The sequence below is a fragment of the Phyllostomus discolor genome, chromosome 5 (genome assembly GCF_004126475.2).
Source record: "Phyllostomus discolor isolate MPI-MPIP mPhyDis1 chromosome 5, mPhyDis1.pri.v3, whole genome shotgun sequence".
Lineage (NCBI taxonomy): Eukaryota > Metazoa > Chordata > Mammalia > Chiroptera > Phyllostomidae > Phyllostomus > Phyllostomus discolor.
Window position 1 is genome coordinate 57,680,897 of NC_040907.2, and position 12,138 is coordinate 57,693,034.

General features: G+C 41.6%; 1 protein-coding gene across 2 annotated transcripts in view; it reads left to right on the forward strand.

Annotated features, from left to right (window-relative positions):
* AK5 (adenylate kinase 5) overlaps positions 1-12,138 on the forward strand; it is a 203,340-nt gene that overhangs the window by 96,776 nt on the left and 94,426 nt on the right. For both annotated transcript variants that reach the window (XM_028513409.2, XM_028513408.2), the window contains exon 7: positions 10,891-10,981. In XM_028513409.2, coding sequence (XP_028369210.1) covers positions 10,891-10,981 — 91 coding nt within the window. The remainder of the gene's footprint in view (positions 1-10,890; positions 10,982-12,138) is intronic.

The following is a 12,138-nucleotide window of genomic DNA, read 5'->3' on the forward strand; positions in this document are numbered from 1 at the left end:
CAGAGCTGAAGCCCTGGCTGGGATGTGGAAGAAGCAGCAGGGCCAGGCCACGCCTCGAGTGCTGGTGGTTGGAGCCCTGGGGCAGGACCACAGCAGCTGCTACAGGAAGTGCCAACCAGAGACGCAGCCACATCAGAAATCGGTTCTCCAGCACCAGGAAGGCTCTTAGAAGGAGGGAAGGCCTACCCTTTCTTTGACGGCTGAGAGAGGATTGAGTGGCAATGAGAGGAAAGCAATAAAATCCACACTAGATGATTTTAGTCCTCTCAACAACCTAAAAGGCAGTGCTGTCTGCAGAGAGAAGCTGTGGAAGACCACTGTGGGGGGTACAACTAGAATCAATAGTAAATGAAGAGGATTGGGGGGTAGTAGCCAGCTTCCTTGTGAAATTGACAGCTTTAATCTAAAGACTCCCCTGAGAGGTCTGTATCTGGAGTTGGGATGTCATCTGCCTCTTCTGGTCCACTTGGCCTGTCCTTGCTCCTTTTGATGCTCCAGCCCACAGGGTGGTTTTTCTGCCAGCAACCACAGCCACCCTGCATGGTACATGTATCCCACAGAGAAATGAAGTCACCTACGATGGCTCCAAAATGGAGAACAAGATCAAGAATATTTGAGTATACTGCATCTGGACCCAGCGTTGCCTAGCATCTGAGGATTCTCAGCGGTTTGTCCTGAGAGTGCTCCTGAAAGCCCTGATCTGCTCTGCAAGTGCCCAGCTAAGATCTGAGGCTGTGAGCTGACCCTCACAGCCTGGGTGGGTGCTGGGGCTCACAGTTCCATGTAGATGGATATAGACTCCATCCTGGTTCAACCACCTACATGACCTAGGACAAGCTACTTAATTTCTGAGGCTCAGTGTTTGCATCTGAAGGTAATATCACCTCTTTTTAATCATACTATAGGGAATGATAAAAGTATAAAACAAAAACCCTCTAAGAATGCATGGCACATTAGAGATGCTTAGACCTGGCCTGGTGGCTCGGTTGATTAGAGTGTTGTCATATACACCAAAAGGTTGTGGGTTCGATTCCTGGTCAGGGCACATATCTAGGTTGCAGGTTCCAGCCCCAGTAGGGGAATGTACAGGAGGCAATAGTTCAATGTTTCTCTCTCTCTCTCTCTCTCTCTCTCTCCCCCGCCCACCCTGCTTCCTCTCTCTCTAAAAATCAAGAAAAAACAAACAAACATCTTTGTGTGAGGATTTAAAAAATGCTTTTAAAAAAAGAGATGCTTAAAAATAGCATTACCTTGTGTTTTATTTAGTGTCCTTTTGTTATTGAGTGCTGATGAAGATCCTGAAATATGTCTTCAGAGCTAGCATAGCAAGGGGAATCAAAGTAATCTGAATTCAGGCCTCTTTTCTAGGTCTCTATAGCAGGACAAATCAGTCATTATGTCAGTGTTAAGGTTTCAAGTTAAGGAAGAAATTTTTTCTTGAAACACCTCATAACTATTGCAACCATTTTCTCTGAAATCTCTTAATTGTGTTGAGTGTTTCCCGGCAAAATTCTAGATGCTGTCTATAATCTAAATATCCAGTGAAATAAAGATTCTGTACAAGAAGCCGAAAAAAGAAGAAACTTTTAGGCAGATAGCTACAGCTTTCTAGTATTCTGTTCTCATCACTTAGCATACCTGTCATGTCTGTTTTGAGAGCTGTCTTCTTTCATGGTTTGCTCTTTTTTCATTGTTAGGAAATATGTTCTGCACATCTCAGTTGAGTAGGGCCATTCCATAAGGATTCTGCTCATCGAAACATGGTTTTTGGCTTGGCTTCCTTGGACAGAGTATTGTCCCTCCCCATCCCCACCGCATCCACTTAGCTGTTTCTCTTTCTCATTTTGTGATTAATTATGAAGCTTTAGAAACATGGGTCTGCAGAATAATATAAACTATCATTACTCCACTGCTGACAAATACAAATTTCACTCCAGTTACTGCACATTTTTAAAATTATTAATATTTTAGTGCAATCTCCCATTTTTGTTAGACAAAAAGAATACCAAACAATCAAATATTTAATGGGCCTTTCAGCCAGAACTGCCACCTTCCAGTAATTCGTGAAAATAACTAACACAAAGGGAAAGAGGAGAGGTACCTGTTATGTGTTCTCCTGGCCTTTTAGAAAGCACAGAGTTGTTCCTTTGGCTACATACATGCGGATCTACAAGAAAAGTGATATTGTAGATATCAAGGGAGTGGGCGCTGTTTGGAAAGGAATGCCCCTCAATTGTCACCAGGGCAAAACTGGAAGAGTCTACAGTGTCACCCAACATGCAGTGGGCATTGTTGTGAACAAACAAGTTAAGGGCAAGATTCTTGCCTAGAGACTTGATGTACGAATTGAGCATATTAAGCACTCTAAGAGTCGAGATAGCTTCCTGAAACGTGTGAAGGAAAATGATCAGTAAAAGAAGGAAGCCAAAGAGAAAGGCACCTGGGTTCAAGGGAAGCATCAGCCTGCTCCACCCAGAGAAGCACACTTTGTAAGAACCAATGGAAAGGAGCCTGAGCTGTTGGAACCCATTCCCTATGAATTCATGGCATGATGAGTGTGAAAAAATAGAACACTTCTATACTGATGATTAAAAAAAACATTTAAAGGGAAGTCTCTAAACCTATAAAAAAGAAAATTTAGCCCTGGACAGTGTGCCTCAGTTTGTTGGAGTGTCATCCTATAGACATAAGGGTTGTGGGTTCGATTCCCAGTCACAGTGCATAGCCAGATTACAGGTTTCATCCCCAGTCTGGGTACCTGCGAGAAAGTGACCATTCAGTGTTTCTTTCTTTCTCTCTCTCCACCCCCCCCCCGCCCCTCTCTATCTCCTCCTCCCCACCTCCTTCCCTCTCCCTCTCTCTAAAAGCTATGAAAAGATGTCCTCAGATGGGGATAAAAAAAATTTTAAAGGAAAATTTGAAAGGTGAGTTACTTGCATGTTGAGGGATGTCCAAAAGCAAGTGATGAAAGCCACTGGTAGAGAGGATGCTTAATTGAAATCCCTTACTCGAAACTGGGGAGTAGTAAAAGATTCAAGAAGCTGCTTTGATGCTCAGAGAATGATACTTATGGGATATATAAAACTGAGGCGAAACTAATAACAGAGCCAATTTATTTCCTTCTGAAATAATGGGACAGAAAACTTGGAGACAGGCCTAAGTTTAACAAAAGGTGGAATCTGGAAAGAGAGACTGAACTGATATACTCCCTTTCAAGTACATTTAGGATGTTTTATGGACCTAACATTTGCAGCTAACAGAGGTAAGCAAGCAGAAAGCCTTGTCTCTGGGGAGCAAATCTGGGCAGCCTGTTGCAGCCTGAAAGCCAAAAGACAACACAAACTCATTTCTGCCATTAAAAATGCAAACCATCAGTGTGGTGCCTCAGACGGATCCTACTCCTTATACTGTAATTTCCATTCCTAATCTAGATAAATTTTGTATGAATTTGAAAGCTGTTACAACATTTGTTATTCAAATTAAACATTTGAATGAACTGGGGAATTTGGAAAGCATTTTATTTTGAAATTTCCAATTGACCTCCCCAGTCCTCTTATATTAAAGGACACAAAACAGATTATGCAGACCGTGTCTTCTGTGAGTTCTTTTTCTCAGAATAAAAAGACCTTTGTCAAGATTGCTAGACAGTACATCACAAGTCACTGGAGAGACACAGTGCTCATCTGATCACAGAATTTCAGGGCGGGGAGCACGCACAGACATCACCTGCCTCGTAGCACACGGTGACGCCTGCCCGCTGAGGCTTGCTTCTGACCCATGAGATGTAAATAAACTTTTAGTCCTAGAATCTTTTTCACCCTTTACCTATGCCGCCCCTGCAGTACTATCACTTTTACTATTCTTTGTATTTTGAAGTTAACATCACAGGCTTTTGTGGCTCAAAACCTTTTTTAAAAAAACTAAAGAAACATTGCTAAGATGCCTTTGATACAGGTGAAGGTTTCTCAACTTTGGCGCCTCTGACATTTTAGACTGGATAATTCATTGTTTGGAGGGGGCTGTCCTGTGCATTGTAGGACATTTAGTAGCATCCTTAACCAGGAGTCCCCTGGCCCTAGTGTCTGTCTCCCAATATTGCTAAATGTTGGGGCAAGGAGACGGGGTACACAAAATTGAAAGGTTCTCCTGGCTGAAACCATTGATGTGTATGGTTGGTGCAAAATCAAAGATAAGTAACATATCTGATGATTTAGAAGCTGGTTCTCCACTGCCTATGTATACAACCTCTCCAACACTGAATGTTAGCATTTTGTAAAATCTTTGCCAATTAAGTGGCGGTTGTTCTGATAGTCCTCAACCAGAAGACTCTCTAAGAACTATATTGCCACATTTTCTGCTAAAAGACTGCAGAGAAGAGTCCTGTGCTAGTTCTGGAGTTGTAAAACTGGCAAATCTGGGCTAAATTCTGTCCTAATGCAGGAGTCAACAGGCTTCAGCTGCATCTGTGTGATCTCAGAGTTGAGCTGTCTCTGTGACTGTCTCCTTCCTTCCTCAGGGCTCCTGTTCATCATCCAGAAGCTTTGGAGTTGTCAGGTGGAGACTAGGACACAGTAGTTACTCAGCAAATATGCTTTTATGAATGGTGTTTTACCTTTTGCATTTTGCCTTTTGTATTGAACAGTCAGATACTTTAATCTGTGTTGGAACTAAACAGATATTTTGTTCAAATCCATTAGTGGATAGAATAATTCCTAGGATGTCTTTTAAATTACTTATTCTTCAATTTCCAAGTTTAAAAAAAAATGTGTGTGCATGTGTGCAAAGTACAGAAGTGATCAAAGATCCCTAATAGGATATGCTCCCTCAGCCCTCAGGACCCAAGGAGAAAAGAAAAAGGGCCACAGTGCATGCCAAGCTCAGCACTGTGTGTTAAGTATATCATCTCCTTAGGCCTCACCACAACCCAGGATACAGATGCTAACTAAGAACAAGGGAAATAAGTTGCTCAAGGGCAGACAGCTGCTACAGGGGGAAGCAAATTCAGATCAAGCTCTAGGAGAGCTCCATTTGTAAGCCTGTGCTGACTTATTTGGCCCTATACGACTAAGCCTCAGTTGCTCGTTGAATGGAGAGCCCTGCCCACCACTGCCTGGCCAGCCAGGCACCTCTACCGGGGCTGACTACTCCAGCCGGCCACCTCATTGTCCCCACCATTGTGGGAGCCCTGCACAGATGGCTCCCAGGCCCAGCCAGACCCACAGGGGCTTTGGTGCCTTTCAGCAGATCCAGGTCAGATGCTGTGCTGACCTTTAGGGAGGGGGGCCTGCCTTCCCAGTGGTACCCCAGGGGCCAGGCAAGAGAACAATGAAGTGGTAGGAGGCCATAAGTCCTTGTTAGGGAAAAGTTGAGCCAGTGAAAGAGAAAACTGAAAGGGGCCAGCATATAAATGCCTCCCCCCTCGTCCCCCATCACACTGTTCTGAGATATCACGGGTCCATTTAGTCTTTCTGGAAACCAAGCTACCAGCAATGTCTTCTTGTAAAGCTGGTACCCAGCTCGGTAATGTACAATCTTAAATTTACTTTCTTTCCTTTTTTGCCTCACTTCCCTTTTTCCCTCTCAAATGTGCATGCACACACACACACACCACCCCTAATAAAGGTTCACACCTATAAGTTTTGTCAGTAGGCTCTGTTTTCTAGGGATCCCTGGCTAAATATAAGTGTATGCTCTTTCATTTATAAAGGGATCCACCCATCCCTCAAAAGTCCAAGAAAAAGTGAAAACAATACCCTTCTTAGTAGATGTTACCCCTTATGATGATAGTTAACAGGTATTTTGAAAGTAAAATAAACAGCCCTAAGCTAATTGAATGGTATAAAATGTGTATTTCTGTCTTCATTTGTTCTAATGTTTTCTCTACAACTAAACCAGAAGATCTTTGCACAATGCAGCTAATGACACTGTAGGTACCCTCCTGAGTATCATATATATTTTCCTTTCTTCCCCCATTTGGCCTTATAATGGGTAGTACTGAACAGGTCTTAAAAACGGATAAGTACTTTGTCAATTTTGTTCCCCATTCCTGACTTTACAACGTTAAATAATTTATGTAAGATTACTGAGAGTATACATTGTAGGAAATAAACCCACCACAAAACATCTATGGATTCATCTATTTAATACAGGGATAGAACATTTGTCAATACTTGACATCATAAAACGTAAACACAATTACTGTCATAAACATGGATGTAGCTTTAAGGATCGAAAGTTTTGTTTAGGTACCCTGTTTGCATATAGTACAATGTACATAAGAAGAGCTCTAAATTACAAGAGAGGCAAAAAAAATTTGAATTCTTTAAATATTCGTTAAACTAAGTTTTATAGTAACATCCAGGTTTACCTTCCTTTCACTAACTGCAAAAGGCTATCGTACTGAAGTAAAATGAGAAATACCTGAATGCTCCATAGCCTAACCTCTGAACGTCCTCTCTCACGTCCCCTGGCCAGGTGAACTGCCCCGGTTGCTGCTTCCAATACCTCAGTCTTCACTGTGTCCAGGTGGAACTTGGGCTCATTAGCTAGATTAACCTTCTCTGTCCAAGTGTGCCACAGAAGAACCCAAAGGGAGGGGAGGCAGCTCTTTTGGGTAGCCAGACCTAGTGCTCACGCTCAACAAGATCAGGCAGCTCGTGTGAAATGAATACCTTGTTGCAGTTATTTGCTTTCAGTTCCAGTTTTTCAACTGTTGTTACCTGTTTTAGAAAGTCAGATTCTTGCACCCCTGGCTGCGATCCAGGGCACTTAAAGATAGCTTTTGGATTGGATAAGGTGACCTTCTGAAGGCTTATAGTAAACCCTATGTGAAAAGTTAAAAATAAATAAGTAAATAAATAAATAAGCAGCCATGGTATATGCATTAGGAAGCAGTGCATTCAGATAGCACTATTTGTGCCTTCATGGTCTCCTTGTATCTGCCCTGTGACCACCACACGCTTTTCCCCCATTGCTTTTAAACAAACAGTCTGTGTTAGCACGTCCTTGAGCAGAAGGGCTGTATTTGTCTTACTGTAATGGTCTCTGCAGCCTAGTAGGATGGAAAGTGTCAGTCATCCTCAGTTCAGGTGCCAGTTCTCCTGCCTATCAGCTGTGTAACTTGAGAAAGCTGTAGTATCTCTGAGTAGATATTTCCTCTCTTGTAAAATAGAAAGAAAACTGCCTGCCTCTCCTTTCCCATAGGCTAATGTGACATAGCGAACAGACCAGCAGTGTCCAACCTGCAGCCCACAGGCCACATGCGTCCCAGGATGGCAATGAATGAGGCCCAACACAAAATCATAAATTAACTTAAAACATTATGAGATTTTTTTTGTGATTACATGTCGCAGTGTATTTAATGTGTGGCCCAGAGACGCCAAAAGGTTGGACACCCCTGGAACACTTTGAAGCACTGTATAGATGTGTAAGGGAAGGCAAAGAAACTAAATCAGGTTTAATTTAGTTACTAAATTTCCCTCACTAAAAATAATGAAACCCTTCAGCCCTGGCCAGGTGGTTAAGTTAGTTAGAGCATTGTCTGGTGAACCAAAAGGTGGCAGGTTCAATACCCAGTCAGGGCACATGCCTAGGTTGCAGGTTCAATCCCTGGTCAAGGCACATACAGGAGGCAACCGATTGGTGTTTCTCCTTCACATCCATTTCTCTCTCTCTCTCCCCCACCTCCTTCCTCTCTCTCTAAAATTCAATAAGCATATGTTGAGGTGTGGATTAAAAATAATAAAAACAATCAAACACTTCAGCAGAAAAATATAAAGGAGTAAATCATTTGAATCTTCCTAAGTATCTTCAAGATAATAATTAAGGTTAAAAGTTAAAGAATTGAGACTCCTGCCTAGCTGGTGTGCTCAGTGGATTGATTGCTGGCCTGCGAGCCAGAGGGTTGCCCGTTCAACTCCCAGTCAGGGCATATGTCTGAGTTGCAGGCCATGTCAGGTCCCCAGTAGGGGGCGCGCTGGAGGCAACCATACATTGATGTTTCCCTCCCTCTTTCTCCCTCCCTTCCCCCTCTCCAAAAATAAATAAATAAAATAAAGTTAGTTATTTCTATCCTAAAAAAAAAAAAAAAGAATTGAGACTCCTGACAAAAATGGAATAAGAGAGACTGGATTTTCTCTCCCACATGAAACAAACATATGTATGTAATTTTCAAGATGCTGGACATTGGGCATGAGATGATTCCCTGAGAAAAAGGAAACTAGTGCAATGAGCCCTGCCATTGCCCCAGCTTAGTGCTGGAGAGTCTCCAGGCTGCAGTGCAGGAGAAGGAAGCCTTGTGAGGACTGGTGCACTCTGTGAGCTGCGCAGATGGAGCTGAGAGTCCAAGAGACCAAGGTGGCTGGAGGTCAGAGCACAGAGTATCAGAGATGTGAGAGTGCACAGAGACCACTGGAGATCTGCAGAGGGCTCCCTTTCAGTATTCAGCAAAGAACTAATCAGTGCATGCATGTGAGAGAACTACTTGAACCTGAGGGAGAGAAATCACCCAAGAGAATTAGTGGGAACAGTAGTAGCTAGTGCTCACACCGGGCTTGGAAGTGTGAGAGTGACTATTTCTACCAGTCAGACTGAAAGATTTATTAATTCACAAGGCACTGGGGAGAGGATGTAGAATAGTCTCGTCTCTACAGTGGGAAATAATTGGCCCAACAAATCTTTAAAAACAAGACCTGAGAGGATCCAATTGTTTCTAAGTAATTAAACTACATTCCAGTATAAAGCCGAATAATATTTATAGGAATACAAAAATACCTAGCATCTGACATGGTCAAAATGACAATGCCTGGTAGCCAAGAAAAATGTACCAGATGTGAAAAGAAACAGGAAAATATGATCATAATAATGAAAAAAATCAATCAAAACTGACTCAGAACTGACACCAAATGTTAGAAGAGAAGGATGTTAAAATTTACTGTAATTGGCCCTGGCCAAGTAGCTCAGTTAGTTAAACATTGTCCCTATATGCCAAGTTTGTGGGTTTAATCCCTGGTCAGGGCACATACAAGAATCAACCAATGAATATACAAATAAGTGGAACAATAAATCGATGTGTTCTCTCTCTCAAATCAATAAAAAAAAATTTAAGTTTAAGTTCCTCTAATTGTATCTCAGATGTTCAAACCATAAATAGTGACAAAAATATTTTTTAAAAGATTTTATTTATTTATTTTTAGAGAGGGAAGGGAGGGAGAAAGAGAGAGAGAGAAACATCAATGTGCGGTTGCTGGGGGCCATGGCCTGCAACCCAGGCATGTACCCTGACTGGGAATCGAACCTGCAATACTTTGGTGCGCAGCCTGCACTCAATCCACTGAGCTACACCAGCCAGGGCATGACAAAAATATTTTTAAAGACTCAAATCAAACATCTAGAAGTGAAAACTATAATGTCTCCACTGAAAGATATCCAGGATGGGATTAACAGTAGATCCATACAATGAAATAGAACTCAGCGATGAAAACAAATGAACTATGGATACAACATTGACGAATCTGAAAATAATTGTGCTAAGTGAAATAATCCAGACAAAAGGATGGAATGCTGTAAAAGTTCTTTTATATAAAATTCTAGAAGGTGCAAAATAATCTATAGTTACAGAAAGCAAAGCGGTGATTATCTGGTAGTGGGCAGGAGGAAGGGATTTCTAAGAGACACAACAAAACTTTTGGGGGCAATGGATATGTTCACCATTTTGATGTTTATGGTTTTACAGATGTATGCAGATTTCAGAACTACACTTTATGTGCAGTTTATTGTATATCAATTATAACTCAATAATGCTGTTTTTTTTATTTTTTTATTTATTTATCTTTAGAGGGTAAGGGAAGGAGAGAGGGAGAGAAACATCAATGTATATTTGCCTCTCATGCATCCCCCCCCACTGGGAACTGGCCTGCAACCCAGGCATATACCCTGACTGGGAATCGAACCATGACCCTTTGGTTGGCAGGCCCACGCTCAATTCACTGAGCCTGAGCTACACCAGTCAGGGCAATAAAGCTGTTTTTAAAAACTAAAAAGATGAAAGTGTGTTTGGATAAACTGCACACAGCTTAGAAAATAGAGGATTTATACATATAACAATTTTTTTTAATTTTGTAAGTTTTAGGGAATGGTAAAATAAATATTTAATTCTGTAATTTGTATTACATCTAAATCTTTAGTGTCTATAGATTATACATCTATTAGTATTTACAGTATCTAGAATGCTAAGTAAAATTTGGTTTGGGGTTTCTTTCTTTTTTTTTAACAATATATGAGAAAAAAAATCATTTACCCTGTGATTTAAAACTACATATTTTCATGAGTTTTTTTAAGTGACTTTTTTTTTAAAGATTTTATTTATTTATTTTTAGAAAGGGAAGGGAGGGAGAAAGAAAGAGAGAGAGAAGCATCAATGTGCGGTTTCTGGGGGCCATGGCCTGCAACCCAGGCATGTACCCTGACTGGGAATCGAACCTGCAACACTTTGGTTCGCAGCCCACACTCAATCCACTGAGCTACTCCAGCCAGGGCTCATGAGTTTTTTTTAACTAAAAAAATACTAAGCCAGAAAGACACAAAGTAAATTTCAGTTTTCCTTTTTACAAAAAATTACTTTATAAATTAAGAACATTATACACATTTTTAACCATAACTGACTGTACTATTGCCTAATTTACCAGTTTAATTTACTCCCTAATACCCCTTTCTGTTTGATAGGAGGTCTGGCCTAAAAAACTCTCTGTCTGATTAAGGACTCAAGAGCTTTTGTTCCCATGGTCCTGCTTCATTACGGATACAACTGCGTGAAGCATGCTTATTTCATTTTGGAATGAATTGATTTATGTGTTCTCGTGTTCCCAACTCATCTGTCCTGATTTCCCCCAGTTTGATGCTGACCGAGATGAGGATGAGGTGTTCTATGACATCAGCGTGGCAGTTGACAGCAAGTTATTTCCAAACAAAGAGGCTGCAGCAGGTAAGTCACTGTGTCCTTTGGGCAACAGTTTGTCCTGATCACCTGCCAAGTGTCTGGAACTTGGTATTAAGGTTCATGCTCAACAAACTGCCATAAGGTTTCAAGGATGACCCTGTTCTGAGGGCTTTATACTTTCTGGTCCAAAAATAAAGGTACAAAACAAAAAAGAAAAAAAGGACTATACTTCTGGCTCTTACAGTTACTGCGTTTCTTCCAATCATTACACACGTAAACTAGCAGGAAGTCACAATGTAGCAGAAGACCTATATTACTATAATTGAAAAAATCTATTCTAGCCTCTGCCTTGTGCGAGAATTCCAAGTTACAATTCTTCCAGGATTCCCTACAGGGAACCTGTGTGGGTTACCACAAAGGTCTCTCTCCTTTGCCTCCTGGCAACAGCCTCCTCTTGGATCTGAGAGCCACTGCTACATGACCCACGGTCCCCACTGTGGCTCTGCCCCTTCTCTTCCAAGTACTCTTGCCTAGGAGTTGGATGACATTTGACATTGGATGATAATGCAGAGCAATCCTACCCTGTAGTAGACAGTTCTCACGGTTCTGCCCTTGACCCTTCTCTCTCTCTCTCTTTGCCCTTGGGATCAACTCATCATCCCACTAGGCCTTGACTATCAATTCTGTGTGAACGACTCTCAAATTTTGGCCCCGCCCTGATGATTTTTCTCAGTTACAGCATCAGTGGGTAAAGATCATAAAGTTCTGGGCTGCAAAGAAAAAGGCTAAACACTTAAAATTTTAAACCAACATCTAAAGCCCACTAAGAGCCCACAAAGAAAGGCGGAGTAAAAAGGCGAGGCAGTAGTCCTTCGCAGGCCCACAGAGCACAGATAAGTGATGTAAACTCATCTGCTTAAGTTTCCAGTGACATTTACAAGCGGTGACCTGTTGCAGGGAAAGATGGACTGTTGGGAGGCAGGAAGATCATGTAAACAAGACTGCTGCTGCTCTGAAAAATACTATGACACCTGTGCTTTTTAAGTTAATATTTTATTTAAAACACTTATTTAGACCTCTAGCGACAAATATCTAATTGCTAGATATCTTCAGTTTGCTAATAGAGTGGGGTGGAGGAGCAGATTTATGCTGCCCCCTTTTAGAGCTGCCAGCATTTTGTGGCTTTCGAGTGGCATTTTTCC